Consider the following 27,751-nt stretch of genomic DNA (forward strand, 5'->3'; position numbering starts at 1 on the left):
TTAAAGAAAACAAAGAATCTTAAAAGGAGCAAGAGAAAAGCAGTTACCTATAAGGGAGCTCCCATAAGACTGTCAGCTGCCAAAACTTTGCAGGCCAGAAGGGAGTGGCAGGAAATATTCAACGTGATGAAAAGCAAGGACCTACAACCGTGATTACTCATTTAAAATCAAAGGACAGATAAAGAGCTTCCCAGTCAAGAAAAAGCTAAAGGAGTTCGTCACCACCAAACCAGTATCATAAGGAATGTTAGAGAGACTTCTTTAAGACAGAAAGAAAGACATCAAAATTATGAATAATAAAATGGCTATAGCTACATATCTGTCAACAATTATTTTCAATGTAAATAGGTTCAGTGCTCCAATCAAAAGACATAGGTTGGCTGAATGGTTAAGAAAACAAAACCCTTACATATGCTGCCTACAAGAGACCAACTTCAGATTAAAAGGCACATACAGATTGAAAGTAAAGGGATGGAAAAATATATTTAATGAAAATGGAAATGAAAAAAAAATCTGGGGTAGCAGTATTTATACCAGACAATAAATAGACTTCAAAACAAAGGCTATAATAAGAGACAAAGAAGGACCCAGTAATCCCACTTCAGGTTATTTATCCGAAGAACCCAAAACACTACGTCAAGTGGACATGTGCATCCATATGTTCATTGCAGCACTGTTTACAATGGCCAAGATGTGGGGGCAGCCTGCGTGTCCGTCAGTGGATGATTGGAGAACGAACAGGTGATACATATACCAGGGGAGCCACAAAAATGTATACAAGTGGGCACTTTGGTCAGCGTTGCTCAAGCAGTAGTTTGCCATAATCAGAAGTGTCTGGACGCTGATGATAACCATTTTGAGCACCTCTTGTAATTGCAAAAGTCAAACATGACTTTTATTCATCTTTTATTATCGGTATATATTGAGTATTACAATTTTATTACAGTTTTCCTTTCTTAAAATGTGTATACATTTTTTGGCACCCCCTGTATACAGTGGAATATTACTCAGCCATAAAAAAGAATGAGATCTAGTGCCATCTGCAACAACATGGGTGGACCTAGAGAGTATTGTGCTGAGTGGAGTAAGTCAGAGAAAGACAAATGCCATGTGATTTTTCTTATATGTGGAATCTGAACAAAATAAATGAACAAACTAAACAGAAACAAACTCATAGATACAGAGAACATTTTAATGGTTGCCAGCTGGGGGTTGGGACTGGGTGAAAAAGGGGAAGGAATTAAGAAGTACAAATTGGTAGTTATAAAATAGTCACGGAGATGCAGAGCATAGTATAAGGAATATAGTCAATAATATCGTAATAACTATGTATGGTGCCAGATGGGTACTAGATTTATCAGGGTGGTTAACCTCATAAGTTATATAAATGTTTAATCATTATGTTGTACACCTGAAACTAATACAATATTGTATGTCAACTGTAATTGAAAAATTAAAAGAATTATTAAGTAGACGTGATCCTTTTCTGTTGTTTGTTTTTGTGTAGATAACTGTTTTAAGGTAATGAGTTGTAGTTATATAAATACACATTACAAGCTAGAATGTTACCCCCAACTTTCCTTCCCCAAAATTATTCATTTGAGGTTAAACTAATTTTAAACTCCAGAAAAGTGGTTAAACCCAAACAGGTCAGATCATGGAGCAAAAAGCTCTTACCTTTTTAAAGTAGTATGTTGTGGGAGAAGGGCTACAAGAATATTTTCTCCAAGTTTTTAATAAGCTGAGTGGACTGTGTTTATATTTGAGTAGTTTGTAAGGTTTTCTTAATTACCTTGCAAACTGAAGGCAAAATGGTTGAATATTTGAGGAAGAGCTTAGTAAAAATGATTTGGAAAAAGTCAGCTGTGTCTTTGTTACATCTACCTCCACTTTGCCATTTATGATGAATTGACATGTAAGAAGTCACTTGCAAGCAGTGTTTGGTTATTTGGTAGATACAGTGTGTGGTGGTGGAGCGCTGTTTGAAATAATTTTTTATCAGTAATATTCCACTTGCCCCTGTCAGGGCAGGCCTAAGAACTTTGTTCTTAGAAATTCTGTTCATTACGAACTTTCTGCTGGAAAAAGTGCATATTGGTTTCAAGGAATAAGTACATAATTTGAATGGTAACTTGCATATCTTTAAACCTTAGTGTAGCTACTCTAAAATACACAACTGTTCTTTGACTTCCACTATTAAGAAGTTTTCCAGTCAATGAAGGAAGTACCTTGAGCAAGGAAATCAGTACCAATTGTCTGGCTAATCATAGGCATTACCAAAACTATCACTCTAGTGCAGAGGTGGGATTAGGAGTCCAAAAACTAAGGTTTGGGGATAAACCTTGAGGGAGGATAGAAGCATGTAATTAAAGCTTTTTTAAAAAAAATGTATCAGATCCATCAATGTAATATGTATCATCAGAGTGATAAATATATACATCCAGGTTTTTTCTACTTTATCCTCCTTCATAATAATTACAGTGAGGATTTATGAATCTAGAATCCAGTTTTCCCTTCCTTGGTGTTTTCTGTTATAGAACCGAGTGAAACCTTAGAACTTGGGTGTTTACTCTCTTTAAAAATTGCTTTGTCTAGTGTTCATGTCCAGGTATTTATATCCCAGGACACTCAGCCTCATCTATCAATCACTTCTAGCCCTCTATTTACATAGAAACCAGTTCTTACCTAATGGAAGAATTGTGATGACAAGGGACCATGTTGCTTAGCAGCTTGTCCCGGGCACTCAGCACCGTGGCTGATACCACAGAAAGATAGAACTTACTCAGTATCTAATAGCAGCTTCTTGAGCACCTATCATGTGCCAGACAGACTTGTTACTTAGTGAAATAATTTTTTATGTCAGACTCAAGTTAAGGTCGAGTGTTATCTTAGGTGTCCTTATAGATAAGAGTAAACAGATCACAAAAAACTTAAATGACTTGTTGAAAGACGCGCAGCAAGCTCGTGGTAGAGCTTAAATGAGAATCTCATCTGACTTCCTAGGTTTAGTTTGGATTATACCATTCTTTCTTAACTCTGTGTGTGTGTGTGTGTGTGCATGTGTGTGTGTGCGCGCGCGCGCGTGCATTGCACTCTGTATCTCCAGATTCTACCATCTTCCCCATCTTTTTCTTCTTACTGTCAGCCATCACTGCTTTTTCCTCTATTAAGACCACTTTCTCTAGCAGCAACCAAATTGATTTATTTTGGGAGATGGAGCAATAATTTTGAAGAGGCAATGTGGTATGAGTGAAAAAATACAATTTTGGAGTCAGACCTAGGCTTAGATTTGACTTTCACTTACAAATTATGTGATCTTTGGTAAAACGCCTAATCCCTAAATCTGTTTCCCAACTGTAAAATGGAGATGAGAATAGTACTTATCTGTAAGAAAGTCTCTCTAACCAGACTGTAATAATAAAGTGCTGACCGCCAAGGCAGACTTTGAAGGGAAACTCATCACTTGGAAAGAAGTTAGACATTATTACTCTAAATTGCACGTTTAAGAGGTGGTCCTCCTCCGAGCTGTGTGCTGCCATTCCCAGCGCCAGCCAGTCTGTCAGCTCTGCTTCATCCCCAGTAACTGGATGCTGTGGCATTTAAAACAGCCCTGGGAAAGCAGGGTCTGAGTAGCAGAAGGAATAGGCACAGAGCATCAGTTACCTGGATAGTTTATTTACAAAGGAGAAATCATTGTAAACTGTGTTCTATAGCGATGTCCCTTTGTGTGTGTCTGGTAGGTCTCCCCAGGGGCTTTGTCAAACTTGTCTACTACTGGAAGCAATCTCAAGCAGGAGGAATAGGAAATCTACAGGAAGCAGGAGCTCTTTTTGATTTCCTGTTTTAGGACTCAGTTTCCCCTGAATAATTACTTCTAGAAGTGTCTATCTCCTAACCATACAGACCGCATGACCACTGAATCCAACATAATGCTTTTAATATTTGTATAATTTCCTTAGATTAGAGTATGTTCTAGAATAATAGAAGTTCCAGAGAAGTTAAAATTATTGCTTTGCTATATGAAATATGTTGAGAGGTGCTTCTCTGAGGCCATCCCTGAGTACTCTGCTTCAGCTATTATTTTTGCTTACTAGTTTCTGATAGAGCAGGGACCATGTCTAGTTTTGCACATGACTGTATCCCTAGGGCTTAGGCAGTACCTAGTTCATAGTAGGCAAAGATGTGTTAAATGCATAAATGAAAAACCGTTATAGTGTACCATGGATTATTAAGACAGTTTTTAAAAACCCTCAGATTATGCTTTATTCAGGTCAATCCATTTTATAAACAGTTTGTACTTTTAGGAAATAAAATAAAAGCTTACATTAAAACTTTTACTAAATAGGCTTTGAATAAAAAGTTGATTAGAACTGTAAATATAGAGGTTATGAAAAACGTGAAGAGGAATGAATAATTACAACGCTTTTGGTGCAGTCCTGGTAAGGGCAGCCTTTTCTTTATGGGTTAGTTTATTTTTAAACTAAGACCAGTCATATTTAGATGCATGTGCATTTAATCTTCTCATTTTATCTAAAATACACCAGAGAGTTCAATGTTGACGTAGTGAATGTGTTATTAACCAAGTGTTTTAAAGTCTCACAAATCTAGAATAAAGAGAGCAAACCCTTTTGAGAAGGGAGAATGCATTTCTGTTACTTAAAAGGAAAAAGGAATGAGGAATTAAATAACTTATTGGTGCTTGAGTGAAGTTTCAAGAATGCTTTGTATAGCTTTGCATGTTTTTGTGCCAGTAGTCTTAATAAGGTCTTGTTTGAGCAGTGATTTTTTTCCCCCCAAGGATATAAATGTTGGGAATAGAGCAAAAGGCAAAACCAAAGCTAACTGCCATCCTGGAGTTTACATTCTTATGCAGGAGACAGGGCAAGAAGCAGTAAATACATCTGTAGTATGATGGGCAGTATGAATTAAGGGAATACATTGGGCAGGATAAAGGGGATCAGAGCGGTCTGGATGGATTGGGGCAAGTTGCAGTTTTAAATAGGGAAGTCTGGAGTGGGCCTTGTTGAGAAGTTGACCTTGAGGGAGGTAATGCAGTGAGCCACACTGTGTCTGGGGAATAACTTTCCAAAGGGAGGGGGAGTCATTGCAAAACTGGGAGGCCAGGACCAGCAAGCAGTTCCTGGTCTATGGGACAGTGGGGGTGGGGGAGGGGTCTATGGGACAGTGGGGGTGGGGGAGGGGTAGATTGGTTAGGAGGGTGGGTCAGAAGGGTAAGAGGGGCCGGGTAAGGGAACCTCTGTGGATGTTGTGGGCCCTTGTAGATCCTTGTGAGGAACTGGGGTTTTACATGGAGATGGGAAATCATTAGAGCACCGGCTTTTCAACAGGGTCTCGGCATCCTCTTAGGGAGTCTATGAGGAGAAACTATTTTCATAATAACGTTATTTGACTTTCACTCATTCTCACATCAGTGTGCAGTGGAGTCTTCTAGAGGCTATGTGCTGTGTGATATTGCAACAGATTGAATTGAGAAGATAGGATCTTTTATCTCTATTAAGAAAGACATTTAAAAGATTTGCAAAAATATAAAACAATACCTCTTACTATTTTGTTGGGAAAATATGTATTCCATAAAATGTTTTTTTGTTAACATGTAATGTATTATTTAAAAATGTAACATGTAACATGCATTATTTAAAAATGAATCAAAAGTAATTTAAACACTTTTCGGTTTTGATTTCCAGTACAGTATTGATAGATATAACTCTGACCAATATTAGCTCTTTAGGCTCCTTGAGGTAATTTTAAGTGTGAGCTCCTGAAACCAAAAGTTTGAGAACAGTTCCATTGGAGGGTTTTGAACAGAGGAGTGACATATTGCTTGGGTTTTAATAGGCTAACTCTGGAGAATACAGAATAGACTGACAGGGCCACTGGTGGAAGCCAATTAGGGTATTTCGGTTAGTTTAAGTTTAGGTGAGAAAGGATTGTGGCTAGAACTAGCGTCGGTGTTGAGGTGGTGAGAAGTGGAATTCTCATGTATTTTGAAAGGTAAGTACACAGTATTTCCTGGTGGATTGGATATTACGTGTGAGAGAATGGACTTGCCATTTTCTGAGATCAGGAGGAACAATTTTGGGGGACAGATAAGGAGTTTGGTTTTGACAATGTCAAGGTGACATGTTTAGAAGGCAATTGGATACAGGCATTTGGAGTTAGGGAGAGTTGGTCTGGAATGTCCTCGACCAGGGTTTTTGCTGGATTGTTGTGATAATATTTTTGTATGACAGCAATTAGTTTCCATTCTAATAAGTTAAACTTTTATGATCTCGAAAAGAATGCTGTATTCTGCATTTTACAACTCATTAAAATTGCTTTCCGAGAATATAGCTTTGATAGTAGAATGTCCACTTTAAGAGGCAGTAAAAATGTAGATGTAGTGCTGCCAGTGTAACCTTAGGTTTTCTGAATCTAGTTCTTTCTAACGTAAACCGGCTTTGGCTTAATTAAAGGGGATCGTATTGTTAACCACGTTGATACCTGAGCATACTGTATGTGTTGCTCTTGTTACAAAAATGGAAGGTTTATTTTCTAATTTAATCTTGATGCTTGCTGTAAAGGACCTTTTAGAATATTATATATGATAGATTGTCTGTTATGGTTTTAAAAACTCCTTAGGTATTTTATAGTTTGAGGGATTTCTCTTGTATAAAGGCTGCTGTAACATCTGTGAATGTCATTTGACATTCATTTACTTTTGCTTCTGAAATTAAGGTGATACTCAAGTATGTGGTGCGTGATTACAGATCTTAGGTTTATCTTCCCTTGAGCTTAGGTAGAATCGGGAATACAATTGAAAAGGATAATTAAAAATCAAAGAAATTGTTACCTAGGAAAAGCAACCCACCCCTCTCCCTACACAGACATAATTCCTTCAAAATTTTGGGAAGTTATGTTTCATTTTCATTCTGATTTACTGAATTTCTTTTAAAATTCTAAGGGATTTGGAGCTTGAAGAGGGTAAATGCATAGGGACAGATGTATCCCCTCCTCACTTCCCCAAACACAAGTGTGTAGAGCACTGTTACGTTAGGATTTGGTGCTTCACAAGCATATCCTTTAAATCCTGGTGCCCGGGAATTTAAGACATTCTGGAATGTATAATTCTGACAGCATAAGAACCAACTGTATGTGGTTCTCAGTTGGTCCTTGAGTACATATAGTTCTTTCCTGTGGGATATTGATATAGAGGGGGCACAAAAATGGGGTTCTCGGTGAAGAAAAAGAAGGTGCACAGACTCCTAATTGATAGAATTTTAGAGCAAGAGGAAACCATAAATGTGATCTGGTCTAACTTCATTTTACAGAAGAGGAAACTGAGACCCAGAGGGTTAATTTCAAAGCCACACAGCTAAATCTTTCAGGGAATCATGAGTAAAATCCAGGTTGTGTAAACTGAAGGCCAATCCTTTTTCCCTACTATGTAGGGAATTAAAGAGATTTGCTTTCTACAGAAAGGTTATTGTTTATGGATTGTAGTCTTTTCTTCATGTTCTTAGGGTGGGTTTAAGTAAAGTACGTGTGCCTTTTAAGCAGTATCTGTTAAAGAAAATTAAAGATCATTTTGAATTATTTTGATGTTCTGTGTGTTTTTGAGATGTTCAGTTTTGTTGGTTAGCGGGTGTTTTTCTTTTTTCCACTAGAAAAGTAGTAAGACATTTGCATGATTTTCATTTGCTTCTACAACTATTCCCCACCCCACCCCTCACCCACTACCCCTCAGCAATTAAATAACTCAGAAGGCCAAAAGCAAAAGCTTTTATTTCAATTTTTTATTTTGAAATATAGGTTTAGAGAAAAATAGAAAAAATAGTATAGAGGTTAACGTTAACTCCTGTAACCATACTATAATTATGGGAACCGGGAAATTAACATTGATACAATGTTAACTAATTTGCAGATATCATTCTTATTTCACCAGTTTTCCTACTTATGTCCAGGATCCAATCCAAGATTCCGTATTACATTTACTGGTGATGTCTCTTTAGTTTTTTCCAATCTGTGACTGTCACATTCTTTCATAACACTTTTGACACGTTTGAGGATTACTGGTAGGTGACTTTGTATTCTAAATTTGGGTTTGTCTGATGTTTTCTCATGGTCAGATTGAGGCCAGATCAGGTGAGTAGGGAGGGTGTTCCAATACAGGTATTTGTTGACTGGCTAAAAATGCCCTCATAGACAGTGCCGTGTGAGCTGGTGCATTGTGGTGATGCAAGAGCCATGAATTGTCTTGCATTTTTTGGCAAGAAAACCAGAGAAGTACTGTCAGGACGTTCATTCTCAGTGCATACTAGTGGTATATGTCTTACTGGTAATGCTAGCATTGGTCACCTGGTTAAGATCGTATCTGTCAGGTTTCTCCACGATAGTCTCTTTTTTCCTTTGTAATTAATAAATGTCTTGTGGGGAGATACTCTGAAACTGTATAGATATCCTCTTTCTCATACTTTTGTTCACTAATTTAGCATTCATCAAGTGGTTCTTGCCTGCAGTAATTATTACTGTGGAAGTTTTCTATTGGTGATTTTCTATATCCATCTTTCCTTCTATATTTATTAACTGGAATTTTGTCAGGAAGATCTGTCCCTTCTCGCTCATGTATTTATCAATTATTTATATCATGGTAGTCTCAAGGATTATAATCCATTATTATCATTATGATGTTATAAGTAAGAACTTCTAAGAAAAGTATTTTTGAGAAGTTAATACACTGACATGATTAAAAATTCAAAGGCCTATATGAGAGTACTGTTTCCCCGAAAATAAGACTTAGCCGGACAGTCAGCTCTAATGTGTCTTTTGGACCAAAAACTAATATAAGACCCAGTCTTATATTATAGTAAAATATTTTACTATAATATAAGACTGGGTATAATATAATATAATACCGGGTTTTATATTAATTTTTGCTCCAAAAGACACATTAGAACTGATTGTCCGGCTAGGTCTTATTTTTGGCGAAACACGGTACATCTTTTTAAAAAAAAAATTAAAAATGTTTTTCAATTACAGTTGGCACCGAATACAATATTATATTAGATTCAAGTATATAACATAGCGGTTAGACGTTTATATAACTTACTAAGTGATCACCCCATTAAAGCTAGTACCCATCTAATACCATGCATAGTTTTTACAATATGATTGACTATATTCCCCATGCAGTACTTTACATCCCCATGACTGTTTTTAGAACTGGCAGTATGTACTTCTTAATCCCTTCATCTTTTTCACCATTTCCCCTACCCCTCCCATCTGGCAACCACCAGTTTGTTCTCTGTATCTGTGAGATGGTTTCTGTTTTGTTTGTTCATTTATTTTGTTTTTCAAATTGCACATATAAGTAAAATCATATGGTAATTGTCTTTCTCTGTCTTATTTCTCTTACTGTAATATCCTCTCAGACCATCCACGTTGTTGGAAATGGATATTCTGTTTTATGGCTGAGTAATGTTCCATTATATATACGAGGTCTGACAATTAAGTTCACGAACTCATCCTAGAAAAAGTGCTACATACCTCATTGCTGAATATCACTATGAATGTCACCTTACAAGTACTCCCCTTGGGAAGCTATGCACCTATGCCAGCGCCTAGTCCACCCTTCAAAGCAATTTTCGAACTCTCTTTCTGAATGGCCATCAGAGCTGTCGTTGTGTTACCCTTGATGTCCTGAATGTCATCCAAATGTCTTTCTTTCAGTATTTCCTTTATCTTCGGGTAAAGAAAGAAGTCATTGGGGGCCAGATCAGGTGAGTAGGGAGGGTGTCCCAATACAGTTATTTGTTTACTGGCTGAAAACTCCCTCACAGACAGTGCCGTGTGAGCTGGTGCATTGTCGTGATGCAAGAGCCATGAATTGTTGGTGAAAAGTTAGGTCATTTTCCTCTAACTTTTTCATGCAGCTTTTGCAGCACTTCCAGAGAGTAAACTTGTTTAACCGTTTGTCCAGTTGGTACAAATTCATAATGAATAATCCCTCAGATATCAGAAAAAGGTTAGCATTTTGACTTTTGATTTGGACTGACAGAACTTTTTTGGTCATGGAGAATTGGCTGACTTCCATTGTGTACTTTGACACTTTGTTTCAGGATCATACGGGTACACCCATGTTTCATCACCAGTGATAACACGGCCCAAAACATCATCTAGCCTCTCCAAAAGGTCTTGGCAAACTCCGACTCTCCTTTGCTTTTGTTCATGGGTGAGCTCCTTCGGGACCATTTTTGCACACACCTTTCTCATGCCAAGATTTTCCTGTTTCTCGTTCAATGTTTACTTGGCCTGCTGTGCTTCTCACAGTCAGTCGACGATTTTAATGCTCAATTCGACGAATTTTTGCAATGTTTTCATCAGTTCTGCTCGTTACTGGCCGCCCTGACCTCTCTTCATTAGTGATACGTTCTCTCTCCTCAGAAAAACACATTTAATCCATTTGTACACTGCCGTTTTCTTCATGGCATTATCCCCATAAGCTTGGACTAACATGTCCCTGATTTGACTTCCATTTGTGCCAAGTGTAACAAGAAATTTAACATTTGCTCTTTGCTCTAATTCAATCTCAGACATTCTCACGACGCACACAAAAACATGCAACAACAATAATGAACACCACTCAGCAAGACACCACCACACATCGACACAAACACAGCTGTGAGACACTGATGTCCCAAGGTTACAGCACCTTCCCGAGCTGTTTGTACAGTGCTGCCAATGGAAGCGCACGGGGGCGAGTTCGCGGACTCAGTTGTCAGACCTCGTCTGTACAACATCATCTTTATCCGTTCGTGTACTGCTGGACATAGGTTGCTTCCATGTCTTGGCTACTGTAAATAATGCTGCAGTGAACATAGGGATGCATATATCTTTTTGAATTAATGTTTTGAATTTCTTTGGATAAATGAGACTTGGAATTACTGGGTCATAAGGTAGTTCTATTTTTCATTTCATTGATTTCATTCATCAATACCTTTGATACAAAAAGGTATTGTATCTTTTTTTTTTTTACTTCTATGTGTCCAAAAATACACATACTTAATATAAATTGGGTCATATAATAAACTTTTTTCTGCTTTGAAATAGTCTTCAGGAAGCTGCAGCTAATATTAAATACTGACACAAAACAGCTGCTGAGAACAACCATGGGAATAAGATGGACATTTTATGAGACTTGCTGTTCCATATTTTTTATGTGAAATGTATGAATGTGTCAATTTTGCAGTTGTTAATTTTGCAATTTGAAGGAGGGCTATGATTTTGGATTTAATTTCGTAGTTTTTCTTTTCGTGCTTCTAGTTCTGAAGTACAAATACAATTCAACCCCAAAAATAAGGTCCCATCTAGAAAATTGATACCATTTTTATTTTAATTTTTGCCACTTTCAAAGCAGTTACCTGAAAATTAAATCAGGTTTAGTTTATTCAGTTGTTTAGGGAAGCAAAACATCTTCCATTTAATAGTAAATATTCTCTAGTAACCTGCTTTTTAATGCATTTGCTTTCTGTACCGTGTGGACGTGGCTTCTAAAAATGAGCACGGTGAAGTTATATTATTCTGTGGGTTTTACTCCGCTCAAAATATCTTTAAAACTTTCCCTGTATTAGGTAAAAACTCTGAATTAGCGTTTCTTTTAACAGAAGAGATCTTTGTTGACTAAGGGTACATGACAGCCACCTCTTTATGTAGTGGCTAGAAGTACACTCTTTATATTATTGTTTTACTATTTAGTGAGTATCGTGTAAATAGAGACTACTAACTTGTTAAGTAAGACATAAAATTATTAAAATCTTACTTTGCCGTTTGTGTTAGTGTGCCAGTTTAGTTAGTGTCCAGCCAGAAATATATTGCGATAGTGAGGAAATAAGAGCCCATATAAACTTGAGTTGAAATGATGAAAGCTGTCATTTTAACTTGACTTATAAATTTTATACTATGTGCATCAAAGCATATATATTTTTATAAAGAGTTGGCTCTTATTTTACTGCATAAATTAATGGAAAAGTGAAATTAAAAAAAAACGAAGGAATAATGGTCGAATGATACTATAATCTTTCATTTCTGTGTTTTAGCTCTAGCTATACTATAGTGATAAGGTAATTTTTTTGATGGATTTAAGGTTAAAATGCAAAGAAAAAGCAGATAGATGCCCAAATGAAATATAATATCTATAAAACCAGAACAGCCGGTTGAGCAATTGGAATTAGCCACCATAACACTGAGTGGACAGTGTTTTGTATGAACATTTTTTTCAGTGTTTTAAACAGTCTTTTAATTTGAGTTGTTACAAATCATGAAAATAATACTTTCATGTATTTTATTTTTATATCATTAATAGTTTTATGTTTACTAGTAAGCTAGTAAGTATTTTGAATATTTCCTAATGTTTATTTTCTTGGTTTAAATTTGTTCAAAAAAATTCTACACCAGAATGTAAACTAGAGATGTTTTATTATTTTATGTAGTCTTCCAACATTGCAGTATCTATCTTGGGAAATGACAACTTAATTTCATAATTTAGATTTCTCACCCTCTATTTTTATATTCTCTAGTATTTCTTCATGTTCTTAATTCTGAGATTCTGCTTTTCCATGGAGTGAGTGATTGATCTGTTAATCCAATCGTTCACATTTTAAAAGAATGCAAAATTTTAAGGTAGCAAAGAGTGGGATGCACATACAGTAGTTCAGATACATTAAAAGAGATTTGGTGACGGAAAAGCCAAAGGTAGAAATGAGTTGAGACTTTTGAAATGTAAGAATGATCTAAAACAAACCTGTTACATAAATTCATAGTTTCGTGAATTAAAGGGAAAGGAAAAGGCTTAAAGCAGATGATGTAATTAATATTAACAGGTCACATAAAACAGAACTGAACTGTACAGTGACTATTTTTTCCTCTTCTTTTAGGACCAGAATTTACTAACTGGTAATTGAGCTGTAGTTTGGAAAAGGAAAAACAAATCAAGATAATTTAAACAGAGAAATATGAGGAAATAGTAGTATAACTGAAAGAAGCTTTTAGGCCTAAGCAAAAATAGTTTTCAGGGTATTGAAATTTGAAAAAATGTAATAACTGAATAATGAGTTCAAGGAAACATAGAAAATTGGGGAAGCCTGAATATTGGAAAAGTGACTACTTCCCCAAACTAAAAAATTTGTATTCTAAATTTGATGGCGCAACCTGTAGGGTTCCAAAACGGATTATTTCCTGTTTAAACTGATAGATCCAGTGGGAGGCTCAGGTCCTAGTGTAGCTTGAGATTTCATTACACAGTTGATAAGGTGTGCTAGTATTTTATTATCCAGGCTAGAGAAGTGTGTGCTGTGTGAAATTGCAGTTGGATCCTTAACTCATACAATAGTGAAACCTAAAGAGTGTCAACTGATAGATTAACATAAATCTGAAGGAATATGTCCAGTAGAAAACAACCATGAAAACATTTTGAGCTGTCTACCGGTGTCTGAAGAAGCAGTTGTGGCTGAGGCTTAGTACCACCCTGATGGCAGCAGTATGATGCACTCCCCGAAGGAGTAAAGGTGTTCCTACACATACGAGTACTGTGGGAGGTTCAGTGTTAGGACTGGGGGTACACAGACCTAGTCAGTCTGCTTCCCCAGCATGTTGGAAGGATGTGTACGGTGCAGGTGTTCCATTTGAAAGGACATAGACAGTTGGGGTGTGTCTAGATGTGTGGGAGGGTATAAAACCATGTCATTATACAGTTTAAAGAAGAGGACGCTTAGATACTACAGAACTTTTCAAGTATTTATTTGTAGGGCTGTCATATGAAAGGGGCATTTGACCTATTTTTGTGAACTGTGGAGTGTTGAGTGGGGGGAGTGGGGGAAATTTTAGGAAAGATTTTGGTTCAGTGAAATAAATTTGTGATATTTAAGAACTTCAAGATGTTTAAAACAAATTATCTTGATCTTGGATATTTTAGAGGTATTGTAGTGGGAATTACCCTACTAGGTGATTAAATAAATGGTTCTGAACTTTTAGTTTTCTGAACCACTGCTGTAGGTTGATGAAAGTAATGTGGAGATGAGGGGACATTTGAGCATTCTCGTGTAATGTTTGATACAGCAAAATAATTATATGAAACATACTAGTTATGAAGCATGGCGGTGTGTCATAAATGAACACCTGTGAACCTACCACCTACAAAAGGACTAGGGTGTCACCCATACCCATGACATGCTTCTGTAGTGTTTGGGCTGTGATTATATCAACTTGATATCAACATTAACAAAAGCTCTGATTGCCAGGACTGAAAAGAATGAAAAGCTTTGGAGACAGAACTTTTTAAAACATGGAGGAAAAGAATAAATGGAGTCCTTGCATACTGACGTTGGAAACCAGTGGATTTAATTGAGTCACTCAGTAAGCAACCTCTAATTATATGAGGTGCAGGCACAGAAAGGTTAAGTAAGAAACTTGTCTAAAATCACACAAGCAGTTACTGTTAGAACTGGAACCAGAACTTGGTCTAACTTGAGTGTTGTAAATAACGTGCCAAGAAGTGCTAACGATTTCCTGGCTAGAAAGTTGCTGGTGATATAGGGTAGTATTCCGCTGGTTAGACTCCACAGTGGATTAGATTGCAAATTCCTTGAGAATTAGAACTGTCTTAGCCATTTTTCGTTCCTATATGTACTGTCTTGTATAATTTGTGTTCTATTAGTAAATTGAGTGATATTTCTTAGAGACTGAAAGAAACATGGTAGAAAGACTTCTTTATCTTAAGAAAAGTGGGATTTATAATTGTATTATTTGTACTTTGCTTTATATACTCCCTGTCATTAGAAAACATCAGTTTCTTTCCTCTTGACTTCTTTCTTGACCAAATAAATACCTGTAGTAGAGTTGATGACTCCTGCTTTTGTGCTACCACTGTCTCTATACCCTTACTTTTCTTAGGTATCTATTTGTATATATATACCTTCCATATTAGACCATGTTGAGAGCTGCAATTATGACTTGTTTGACTTGAATGCCCTAGAACCTGGCTCATTCCTCCCTTCATTCACCCACCCATCTACCCAGTCCACCAAGCAGTAATTGAGGACCCACTGTGTTCCAGGGATGACTTTAGGAGCTGGGGAGACAGAGTAACAGATTCTCATGGAACTTGCAGTTGTTAAGCAGAATCACACCAATGTTTATAGAAATACAACCTAAGTTGTAAATGTATCTTTTCTTCCATTATATCATCTAGTTGGATATGTGAAGGGTGTTGTTTTTTTGTGTATTTATGTTTTTTAATCTAGTCATCTGAATTTTCTTATTTATAATTGATTTTCTTGGGGTTTTTTTAAGTTTGGTAAAATTCTTTACCTAGAAAAATCATTATTTTTCCCTTCATAGACTATTCCTATGGTTACTGATAGATTTTAAAATATTGAACTAGTTTTGCATTCGTAGTATAAATTCCTCTTTGTTTTGGTGCATTATTTTAATATGCTGGTGGAGCCTCTTCATTTAGGATGTTTGCATCTATATTTATAAGCAAATTTTATCTATAGTTTCATTCTATGCTATTATCAGGTTGCTGTATCGGTGTTTATTAACTTCATAACAAGAATTGGGCAGTTTCTGAAGAGGAGATTTAAATGTAATAATATTGAAAGTGCTTTTATATAGAGACCGGGACTAAAGGATAAATGTGTATTTAATTATATTAACATTTTCTAATTCCCTTTGGTTAATTACTTGCTGTAATTACATAAATTATGTAAACAATCTTTTATGTTTAAATTATTACTTGGTTGCTGAAAACTTGATTTGAGAATTGCTATCTTATGCTAATTTAAGATAAACATTAATTTGATACTGGACATTTTTAGATTTCATTATGAAACTAGAAGTTTAAAAAGCTTAAAGAATGAGGTCTTGTTCTCGTAATGTAGTTAAATCCAAGGTACCTTCTTTTGATTTAAAAAAAAAATTATTTACTATTCAGAAATAATCATTTGGTTATCTTTGACAAGCAAATTGTTATTTAAGAGAGAAAATGTTATAAAATGAATGTTGCCGTCATTGAAGCAGAAAATGTGTGAGAGTACAGTATTTTCACTGATTAAGAAATACTGGGTAACTGGGTAAGAACACCTTTGATGATGCCTTTTTTATTGTAGTGGGTTTTATTTAACTGAAAGTGATTTAAATAACTAGTTAAGAAAATTAAAGTGTGCATTCACATTTGATAGTTCTTTAAAAGCAATAGATTGAAATTCCATGATTGGAAGGCATACAAATACATTTGAAAAATGAAAGGCATTATGTTTTTAAATACTAATGGGCCCAAACTTTTTCCTTAAGGAGGACATAATCTACAGCATGGAGAGATGGTTACAGAGACGTCAGCTAATTTAATAATGACAGCCCTTATTAGCATGTTCCAGTGGGCAGGAGGGTATCATCTAGCACATTGTAGAAGCTTAAAGAATTCTTGAAAGAATTAATCAATTTCTTTGTACAGGACTTGATTCATTAAAATAGATTTCTTGTACTTTTTTTCTTTGAGAAGTATGTTTATACCTGGGATGTCATAATAGTTTTTTTTTAAAGGTCATTGACTAGGTATCTCTGCTTTCTTTCTTATATTTTATTCATTAACCTAATGTAGTTTAATTTCCATTTACCATCACCAATGGCTTAGTGGTCAAATCCAAGATACCCTTCTTTTGCTCTTTCCTATACGTTTGTGGTGTTTGACACCGTTGATCACCCTGTCCTTGAATCTGTCATTTCTTAGCTGCTTTGATACCTCTTCCCTACTTCTCCTATCTATTGCCATTTCTTCTTGGTTTGAATCTTGTTTTCCTCACCCCTTAAATGCTGCTTTTCCTAAGGTTCATTCAGTCCTTCTCCCTCCCTATGCCCTCTTTAAGACACCTCTTTATTCCTAAAGCTTTATCCACTATATTTGGGTATCAAACTCAGACTTCTGCTGAACTTAACATCTGTTCGTTTGTCGGGCATCCCTGTTAATTCTGAAGTAGAAGACAGCCTTTGGTGTTAGTTATGACACTTACTTGACTGAAGCTGTCATTTGGAATGACTGGCCACATTTAGGCATGGAGATTAGATCAAATAACAGATCTGTGTCGTAGTGGATAAGAGCTTGGGCTCTGAGGTTCGTTATAATAAATTATAATATTTGGTATAGAAATTTGATTTCTGATAGAAATTAATTGTGGCTATAGTCCTGTTAAACATAGAATTAATTCAGAGAATGATAGACTAGGTTAACAATTCTTTACTTCTTTGAGTTTTAACACTTTATGAATGAAATCCTCCCCTGCCCTCTTTTTTTTTTTCCTGGACTAGCAAGACTATCTTCGTCTAACACATTTAAAATTTTTACTTTTAACAGAAATTAGCAGAGTACGGAAAGACATGTACAATGACACATTAAATGGCAGTACAGAGAAAAGGAGTGCAGAGTTGCCTGATGCTGTGGGACCTATTGTTCAGTTACAAGAGAAACTTTATGTGCCTGTAAAAGAATACCCAGATGTAAGTATATATTACTGTTTTCTTCAATATTTTTTCTGCTTTACGTACTTTGGGAAGAGCTATATCTGGTGGTGAATACTTAAGCGTTGTCAGCTGTTTTTTTTTTTTTTTTTTAAATTCATGTGAGGGCTAGAGATGTGAATAATTTGGCATGGATGTCTTCAAAAATTGTCTAAATATGTTTCCATTTGAATGCTGCTATGTCACTTTTGGAAATGCACATGGTAAAGACTTAGTATTAGATTCCAAACCGAGGCGACAGTTACATAAAGAGCTTGGGGCTGAATGTTGGAGAACACCAAGGACCACTCTTAGCTCACCTTGGGCCTGACCTCAAAGAAGCCGCAGCCGGGGCCCCCTCATCTTTCAGTCATGTGAGTGGTTGGATGATGTGGCAGCTAAGATGCCTTTAGCTCTAAACTTTCTGTAATAACCGCTGTTTGTCATTTATTTTTTGTTCATCTTACTCTCTTGCTCAACTAGCCTGTATTAGCATTTTGTTGCGAATAGCCTCCTTGTCCTAGGCCAGTTAATTTATAAATAGCTCCAAACTCTTTGCCTTTTATTGCCAAGCCCTACATGATACGGTCCTTTCTGTCTCTCTGAGCTCATCGTAAATGGTTCCCCTCTTCCTCAATACACTGTGTAGTCTCAGGGACTCTTAGAACAAGTCAGGTCTGCTCCCAGCCCGAGGACCTTTGTGTTAGCTGTCCACAGATCCCTACTGGCTGGCTTCCTCTTGTCATTAATGTTTCAGCTTCGGGTACTTCAGAGAGGCTTCCCCTGACCATGTGATCTAAAAGCAATCTGGTTACTCGTTTCATGTAAGGTTCTTTATCTCTCAGCAATAGCATTTATTATCTGGTATTTTTCTTATTTATTTGTTTATTTTTCTTTCTCTTCCCAACAAAATACAAGATACTTAAAACAAGAACCTGTTTTTGTTATTAATTGCTATATTGCAGGTGTGCATAGTATTGGACGTACTAGGCATCCACTGCATGTTAATAAAGACAAATTGGTGGCTTTTTGCCAGGTTTCAGAGGACTTTTCTGAAAGCAAATACAACAAAAAGTCGGTACTGTAAGGTCTAAAAGGTGCTGTGTGCTCTAAGATTCAGTGACTGTGTGAACAGTATACTAATCTGGAGAAGGGAATTCAATGTCTTAAATTGGATTAATGGGGAAAAGCTTTGATATTTTACAAGGTGTGTTTCCAGTACAATTTTCTATAAATTGAATACATTTACTGTTTTTATAAGTAGTTTTTGGTTGCAAATATACAAACAGTTCCTGGTAACATGAGCAAAGAAAGAATTAGTTGGAAGATAATTGGGTGTAGTTCAGGGATTAAAGACAGGCCTGAGGGCAGCCCTGAGAACCTCAGTAGGGGTTTGGACCTTCTGTGGAGATCCCCGCTCTTAACATAATCTGGCATCAACATCTCGCAGACTCTCGTCAAACTTCAGAGTCTTAGGAGAGAGACTGTGTCTTGGACCAATCTGCCATGTCTAAGGGACATGATCTTAGCTAGCATAACCTGGGCATGACCACTGAGGGCCTTCCCTGGGTGTCAGGATGATTGCTAGAGATGGGCAGCTGTCCTAATGGAGTCCACTGTTGTTTGGTGTTTCCGCATCTCCTGAAGGGCGTCAGCCTTCTCATCTGCTTGTGTGAACTATAGAGGACAAAGTTGCAGCACGAGTCATGAACATAGAATACTTAAGATAAGACCTTGTTAGAGAATGTAACCTTCGTCCTCCTGGTCCTCAGTCTTCTTTTAAAAAAGACATACAATTGTCTAGGTCTGTGGTTCTTAAAATGTGGTCCTAGCACCTTCACTTCCCGCACCTACTGGGAACTGAAGGCTCCAGCGCCCCCCACCCCCCACCAGCTGAATCAGCCACTTCCAGGGGCGCGGCCCAGCGCTCTGCCTTCCAGGCCCATAGATGTTCTGATGCTGCTCATTTTATATCATTAGAATAAGCCGGGCAGACTGTGAACTAAACAACATCTCTGCTTTTGTGGAGCAGGCATTGCAGTGGCAGAGACAGACAATAAGCAAAAGAATATTTACTTTAGGTGCCGCCAGTGCTATAGAAAAAAATAAAGTGGGATTAGCACAAAAAATAGTGACTATGTTTATGGTCAAGAAATCTCTTACAAATGAAGGGAATGAAGAGACACGAACGGAGTGATGGGAAGGAGGGCATGAACGTCCCCTGGGGGAAGGACCTTGCAGGCAGAGGGAACGGCCAGTGCAGTGACTGGCCCAAGTGCGCTCGGGAAGGGTGGTAGACGTGAGATTAGAGAGCGAGCAGAGGGCCGTGTCATGTAGGGGCTGTGGGCCCCCAGAGGGATTGCAGATACTGCTCTGAAGGAGACGGGGAGATGTGCAGAGGTTGGGAGCCAAGGAGTGACGTGAGCTCAGGTGGGTTTTAATAGATTCATTGCGCCCGCTGTATGGAGAAAGGCTGTGGGGCAGCGGTGGCTGCAAGGAGCCCAGCTAGGGAACACAGGCGGGGCTCGAACAGGAGGACTTAGCAATGCTGGGCTCCTTCATAGATTGTCAGCTTTAAGCCAGTGGGGTTTGCTGAGGGGATACTAGGGTGTGAGGGAAAGGCAGGAACAGCTCGAAGGTGTTGGTCGGTTGGTCAGGTGTTGGAGTAACGGAATCCTAAAAGGCTCCTAAAGACTTAGGGAGGACTGGGTGAGGGAGTGGGGGTCAATAGTTCTGAGGTAGAGCTGTTGAGTTTGAAGTCACACGTCCGGTGTAGGCGGGTCAGCCTGGCAGCTGGGTGTATGAGTTCTGTACTCTTGGCACCCAAAAATGTCTTTTAACAAAGCTATTTAAATGACAAATTTAGTTATAATTCATAAGAGGATAAAAATTGACATAAAACTATTTTGGTCCTCCAGATCGTTTTTTTATACCTTGATTTTAAATTTGTTAAAATAATTTAAGTTTGGTAAAATTGGGATCTGCACATAGTTTTTGACTTTTTCTTCTATGAAGTTAATTCATACCAAGTGAGCAGTACTGTTTACTGGTGTATATTAGGAGCTTTATCTCAGCTTTTAAAAAATGAAATAGTATTAAATAAAACAGGGGAGTCTGTCAGATTTTGGAAGTATGGGAAAAGATTTGTTTCAGAATTATGAATTAAATGTTGGCCAAAATGAAACAAATTATTCTTTTTTATTTTCTTCAGTTTATGTATCTTAGAGGTCATTACAAATGCTTCTTTCCCATCTTCCACCCCACATTTGTGTGTAAGCTTGATTTTGTGAGTGAGCTCATCCCACTTGGCTCAAAAATTTTATTGTTCAAGTTATGATTAAAGCTCTTATTATTCACGTGTCAAGGGGGCCGTGTAATGTAGTGGTGACAAGTGTGGATTCCGATGCAGGTCCCTGGCTGGCTGTGCTATTGTGTGTGTGTGACTTTGGGCAAATTACCTGCCATCTCTGTTACCGCAGTAACAGAGAAAGGTCCTCAGTTTTACCTCATCTCTGATGGAGATAGTAATAGGATGACTCTTCTGCTGGGTTATGAGGAATTACAAGTGAATTATAAATGAGTTAATACGTATAAAGCACTTGGAAAACACCTTTTATAAGTATTACCAGAAGGTGAGCTCCCTGGGGGTGGGCATTTTGTCTATTTTCATATTCCCACTGCCTAGAATAGTATCTGGTAAATGTTAGAGATACACAGTAAATATTGGTTGTGCATCTCTGAATGAAAGCCTCAATCTTTCAATTATTGCTAAACTTTTTTTAAAAACTTGCTGTCTTTTGCATTTGCACATAGCAACTTATTTATAGAAGTAAGTGTTAATTTGGAGTTATTGTTTTGGGCTTGTGTATAGCTCGGGGATGACAGAAGAAAGTCTTAGACTCAGTGTCTCAGAAATGCGGTAGTAGTGCACCAGCTCCTCAGTGGTTTAGAATCAGTGCCTCGATGTGAGAATGAGATGTTACTCTCAGTAGCCTATTGAAAATGTACTGAAAAGTTTTACAAAATTCATGTTTGTCAATATTTATATTTATGGATAAAGCAGACTTGTATTGCATCTCTGCTGTGTACCAAGCACTTCCTGGGGGTGGGGATATAAATTCAGTTGAGAAAACTCAACGTAGTGGAGCTGATGAGTTCTTGAGCCAGACATGCCTAGGTTTTGAATCCTGGCTTGCCCCCTTACTGGTGGCATTTGTCAGCAGGTGCCACGATAATGCTCCATAGTAGGCTACTGTAGCACTCAGTGTCTTCAAACAATGCACACTGATTTCTGTGCTTCAGTCTGTGCTGTGTGTCGGCTCCGGTTCTGCCAATGGCTGAGCTGAGGGTGATCACGTTGATCCGGGCCGGCTGCAGGGGCTTTAGGTCTCTATTTGGATTCCTGCGGGGCGGAGCCCAAAGGGGCAGCAGCTCCTTGGAGCATTCCCTCTCATGGCAGGTCGCCGGAGTGCCAGCTCCGCATGTGTAAGGCCTCTGCGCTTGTCCCATTCACTGCCGAACACTCCGTTAGCCTAGTGATTGTCACCTGGGGAAGTTTATGCCCCTCAGGACATTTGACACGATCTGGAGGTATTTTTTGTTGTCAAAACTTGGAGGGGTTACTAGTGGCATCTAATGGGTAGAGGCCAGGGAAGCTGCTCAACTCCCTACAATGCACAGGACGGCCCCTCCCACAAGAATTCTGCCCAAATGTCCGTTGTGCTGAGGTTGAGAAATCCTGCGTTATCAAGCCACTGTCCGCAGTGAGAAGGACACTGAATAAATATTTGCTGAAAAATAATTGAGACTATCCCACTGGCTTGGAGCACGTTCCTTTTTTAGAATCTGTTGACTTGTCTGAAATTATAAGGTCTATCTCAGAATTGTTTGAAGGAATAAAGAAAAATGTATGATGTCTGGGAGAGCACTAAGTATGTATGGTTCTTGTGATTGTGAATAAGAAAAATATCCTACCCTTGAAGGAGTCCACAGTCTTATATGAAAGATGAAAGATATTGCATTAAATCATTCAATACTATTTATCATACATTTATAAAATGACACATGAATGAAGATAAAAGTTATACATAGGCCATCAAACTGGTAATTTGGCCCATTAAGTTATTAAGGATTTGTTTGAATCCATGGAGATCTTATAAACAGTATATGGATGGATTTATCTCTGATTGATATGAATAAAAGATGTTATGTTTCAACGAATCAGTAATAATTCTGTCATTACATTTGCCTAGTTATCAATTTTGAATTATGAGAAAATGTTTTATAGGATCTACCAGAGTGGTAGGTAAGTACTCAATATTGGCGGATCCAGCTGTTAGGGATATTAGTTGTTCTGTACATAATACAAGAACGGATTAGACTGCTGAACTGTTTGCTTGGGGTGTGATATTATGAAATTGTAGTGAGACTTTTTCCAAGAGATTTTTATATGAAGATAACTGATTTTCTGATGTTTGTAAAATGGGTTTTAATTTTGAATGATGATAGCCTTGAAAAAGTGTGTCTTATATCTGGCATATCATGATGACACATCACCAAAGATTTGTAAGATGGATAAATGCCTCTTCAAGTATTTTTTCAAGCTTGTAGGATCCCAGCCTGGCAACTGTCGTTAATGATATAGATTTATAATGTAAAGTGCTCTCTATAGTCTCAATTATAACCGTTGTTAATGATGGAGCATGACTTTTTAAGTTCCCTTTCAATTTCCCTGGGTTTGCAGTTAAATGACTAGTCATAGTTTCTCACTTAGTATAAGGTTAATGGTGGTTTTCTTCTATTTCTCAAGATTGTCACTTGTAAATTGGCTGTTGTGCTGGCATTTGTTTTGGAGGGGTTATGAGAAGAGAGGGGTCAATGCAGTTATGTTTCCAATGCAGTTATTGTTTCTTTATTGTGGCTTTGGTATTCTGGTGAAGGAATTGAGAGTCTTCAGGAGTTTTCACATAAACTACTTTCACCCTTGTTCTTCTGAAAAGCAAATGGATAGTAAATCAAAATTGAATGACCTGCAGTCTCCTTTTTCAATTATTTAGATTAAACCTTGAATTTTGCCTGCATATGATCTTAATTATGAGTGCAAATGTAGTATTTTAAAAGTAAGATCTACACATCTCTCTGATAGTTTGTACAGGAAAGTATTACACTTAGATTTTTGATTTTAAGAAGGTTAGTATATGTTTTTGAGTGGAGTTGTGAAGTTTTTCAGATTACATATTAGCCTATTGAAGTTTTCAGTTTAGTAGTACGATTTGATAACATGGAGCATGTCATTATGTTTTAGGTAGAGAAACTGTGATTGTTGACTTGGAACTTTAAACAGATTTAGTGAAGGTCAATTTTATCACTTGTTTTTTTTTTGTTTTTGTTTTTAGTTTTGAAGTTCACTTTTTATTTCACTCTGCAAAAGTATATTGAGGGCCTGCTCTGTCCCAAAATATTTAATTGGCTCTTTATGCTCTGAGATGTACTAAATTTCTTAGGCTATTAATAAAAATTATTCCAAAAAGGTATTCAAGAGGGTCTGAAAACAATACATTTAACTCGGGGGTTTTTTTCCCTTAAGTTTAACAATTTTTAAAATAATAAGCCTTCTCGAATCTTAAAATGAGAATGCTTTCTTTTGTAAGACATGTATTTTAATATTTAAAAAGAACTAGTGTTCAAAAGAATAAATTAAAACATGGAGTTAGTTCTAGGGAAGAATTATTGCTTGTTAGCAAATACTTTCCATGCTTAGTTGAGGTAGAAAGTTTTGCGTATGATTTCTCTTATCCAAAAAGTTGGTGAGGATCTGCTCTGTTGAAATTACTGTTACAAAGGACTTATAAATCAGTTAGATATCCAGTCACGGGTATCTAATGTGCATATCTCCAAGATTCTTTCTGAAATACCAAAGCAATATAATGCAGAAATTGGAGAGACACCTGCTTCTTGGTGCTGTTCGCATTCTGGAAGCATTGAGATGTTTCTGTTAGGTATTAAAGGAAGCAGGAAGGAGCTAATCTGCTGTTGGCCTGTCATCAGAGAGCAGTGTCTCCTGGAACTGAGTGCAACAGTCAGTAACGGAATCTTCCGAATCCTAACCTCCCTCCCTCCAAAGCTGGCAAATGAAGTGGGCTACGGAGTAGTTGAAGGTTATATCACCAAGGTCATCCACCCATCTTAGTACCCGCTTCCAGAAGGTGGTACACCTTCTTTTGGTTAGAATTTGTTTGAGCTGACAACTACTGTAGTTTTTGATAGATAGAACCTGCCTTAACTTCACCCTAGGGATATTGAAATTGGACTTCTAAATGGCTAGCCTTGGAACTAAATTTAGGTAATTATTTCATTGGGAACACCATAAACCCAACCCTTTAGAACAAAATAGTTTATATATAAGTTAGGGACTTCCTGAAATCTAGTTGTGACTACCGTAGAAAACTGCTTTTCCCCAAGTCCAAAAACAAGTGTCAGTAAGCAGCCTGCCTAGCATGAACTTGGCCATCTCTATTTCACATTGGGATGATGATTTTTTCTTTCTTATTTGGTCAGGAATTGCTTAAAAATGTATCTATGTTGTATTGTTGGAGTTACAGAACAATGATAGTTTTGATTAGTTTCTTGCCTTTTTATTTGTAAGGCTGTATAAAAGAAGTATAAATTCGCAATTTTAAGGACACATTAAAACAAAATAAAACAAAAAAAAATCCCAAATTTGAAAAGAAACATGAAGGCTAAAGGAGAGGTCTGAGTATAAACCAGTAAAACGTTGGTGTCACTCTTCCAGAATGTTGTGTGTGGCCTGTGATGAGCAATTGGCACGGGAATAAGACCTAATCCTTGCTCTCATGCTGCTGTTGCAGCCACAATCCAATTATGCCTAAACTAATACTAATAAAACATACTTCCGTGTATTCAACACCTGAAAAAAGGTCACGTGGCGTAGTCCTTGTACTTATGATGCTCTATCTTGAAATGGAAAGTGGAAATAATAGTTGTTCTGCTTTTATGATATTATTGACTGTCATTTGGAATTTATCCTGAGTTCAGTCAGTCTGGCTTACCATTGGAGAAATTTGTGAAATGTATAGAGTTCTTGCGCTGCATATAACTTATTTAGTGATTGAATTTTTTTCTGTGAGAATGAAAAATTGCTATATGATTTTTGTGGCCACTTTCTATTGTATTATTCAGCAATCTGAATAAATATTAGTTTGTTCAGTGTGCTGTATATTGTGAGACACTGGAGATTTTAAAAACAACAAAAAAAGACCAGGTGCTGGTTCCTGACTTCAAGGAGTGACCTGCAAAAGAGAGACATGCAGATGCTTGCATACGTGTTGGGGCTCAAGGAGGTTGTATGCAAAGCGCCCTGAGATGGTCACTTTGGAGAGAACAGCTGTCTAGGAATCAAAGAATACACATGGAAATCACGGAACGTTTGAGCTCAGTATTGTGTGATGAGGAAGACGTGCCATGGTTGGTGGAAAGGAAGGACAAGGAAGAAAAGTAAAAGTACCTGCCATTTCTAGAGAACAGTGAGTGACTGGCTGAACAGAAGGCTGATAGCAAAAGTAAAAGTGTGAAAAGTAGTTTGGGGTCTTTTAAAGGGCCTTGTGTATAAGAGTATGGACCTTAAACTATCAAATACATTGTCATCTAGTTGTGTCATAAACCCCTTGTTGGCTGTCATTGCCTCATACTTTAATTTTAATTGCTTAATTTTTTTCCTAAGCACTTCTAGAAGGCTAGTCATCTGTCTTATACAACTGAGTTTGTTTTGAATGGTTTCAGACTTTCCCAATTATACCTATTCTCAAAAGATGATTTATCATAATTTAGGCTATCCAAATTCATATGGCACAGATTTCATGTTTTGGTTATTATTGGTTACTATTCCTTCTTCCCTTCTGCCTTAAAGCCGCTGGGGTAAGTGCTGCTTCTTACATATCCTGGTGCCACTAATAGATGTGTAAAGATAAAAAGTCTTGCAAAATGATTCATATAATATTATTTAGCATAAGGAGACATATTTGGCAACTTATCTAGAATTAATATGAAGGTAGAAAAGGGATAAAATATTTGTCTCCCCAAAAAGCACAAGGTATTTTGATATATTCATTGTAGTATTTTAAATTTAAAAACATTTGTACAATAAGTCCTCACTTAAAGGCATTGATAGATTCTGCGACTTCAAGCAAAACGAGGTATGATGAAACCAGTTTTTACCATAGGATAATTCATATAAACAAGGTTCAGTTCCTAGGGCATCTAATCGTTACAAAGAAACAACATTGAATGAAATGTTCAGGACCTGCTAAACAGTCACAACTCTTCTCTCATCTTAAACACAACTGTGTAAGATAGGCTCACCAGTGTTGACTACACTTGAGGTGGTTTATTTTTTATCATCTTCTAAGTAAAAGGCTTCGTCAACAAATGTACGTGTGTGTGTGTGTTTAATATCTATTATGTGTCTTACTGTGTTTCCCCGAAAATAAGACCTAGCTGGATCATCAGCTCTACTGTGTTTTTTGGAGCAAAAATTAATACAAGACCCGGTCTTATTTTAATACAGTATAATCCGGGTCTTGTATTAATTTTTGCTCCAAAAGATGCATTAGAGCTGATGGTCCAGCTAGGTCTTAATTTCGGGGAAATACGGTACGTGATACAATGTAAGGTTTGTAAGGTATGTGATTAAAATTACCTTAGACATACTAGACACAATATTTAAAAACAGATAAACAATCTCTTGTGCAAAAAACAACCAAAGAAGTGCATGTTTTTAAAAATTGTTTTTCCAAAATTTTAAGTGGAAATTATTCTTTAACGTTTCTTACTAGCGTTTCATTGAAATGCTTTTGCTAATCCACTTTTTATTAGTTACCTGTTTTGATATTGTCATAGGAGGTTTTATCTTTAATTGTAGATTTCTTAAAAGGTTAATGGAAACATTTGCCCTAATTCTTCATATATTGTCATTGGTAGAAATCTATCATTTCTGTTTACAATGAAGTGAGCAGCAACGACTAGCATTAGACGTAATTGTTGTTAACCTCTTCTTTAGAAAATAGCATGCCACATGGCAGACATAGAATTGGTGAGCCATAGAGAAGGTCTATACTTAAACAGTAGAGTTAATGAATACCTTTTTTTTCCTTTCTTTCCCTTCTTTTGGCCTTTATAGCTGCAGTTAGCT

At 37.0% G+C, this 27,751-nt stretch overlaps 1 protein-coding gene across 8 annotated transcripts in view; it reads left to right on the plus strand.

The window, feature by feature from the left end:
• QKI (QKI, KH domain containing RNA binding) overlaps nucleotides 1–27,751 on the plus strand; it is a 148,060-nt gene that overhangs the window by 22,792 nt on the left and 97,517 nt on the right. For all 8 annotated transcript variants that reach the window (XR_004422511.1, XM_033101360.1, XM_033101369.1 and 5 more), the window contains exon 2: nucleotides 17,402–17,544. Coding sequence is in view for 7 of the 8 variants with exons in the window: in XM_033101360.1 (XP_032957251.1) it covers nucleotides 17,402–17,544 (143 nt within the window). In the remaining variant the exon portion in view is untranslated. The remainder of the gene's footprint in view (nucleotides 1–17,401; nucleotides 17,545–27,751) is intronic.

This window comes from Rhinolophus ferrumequinum, chromosome 3 (genome assembly GCF_004115265.2).
Source record: "Rhinolophus ferrumequinum isolate MPI-CBG mRhiFer1 chromosome 3, mRhiFer1_v1.p, whole genome shotgun sequence".
Taxonomy (NCBI): Eukaryota; Metazoa; Chordata; class Mammalia; order Chiroptera; family Rhinolophidae; genus Rhinolophus; species Rhinolophus ferrumequinum.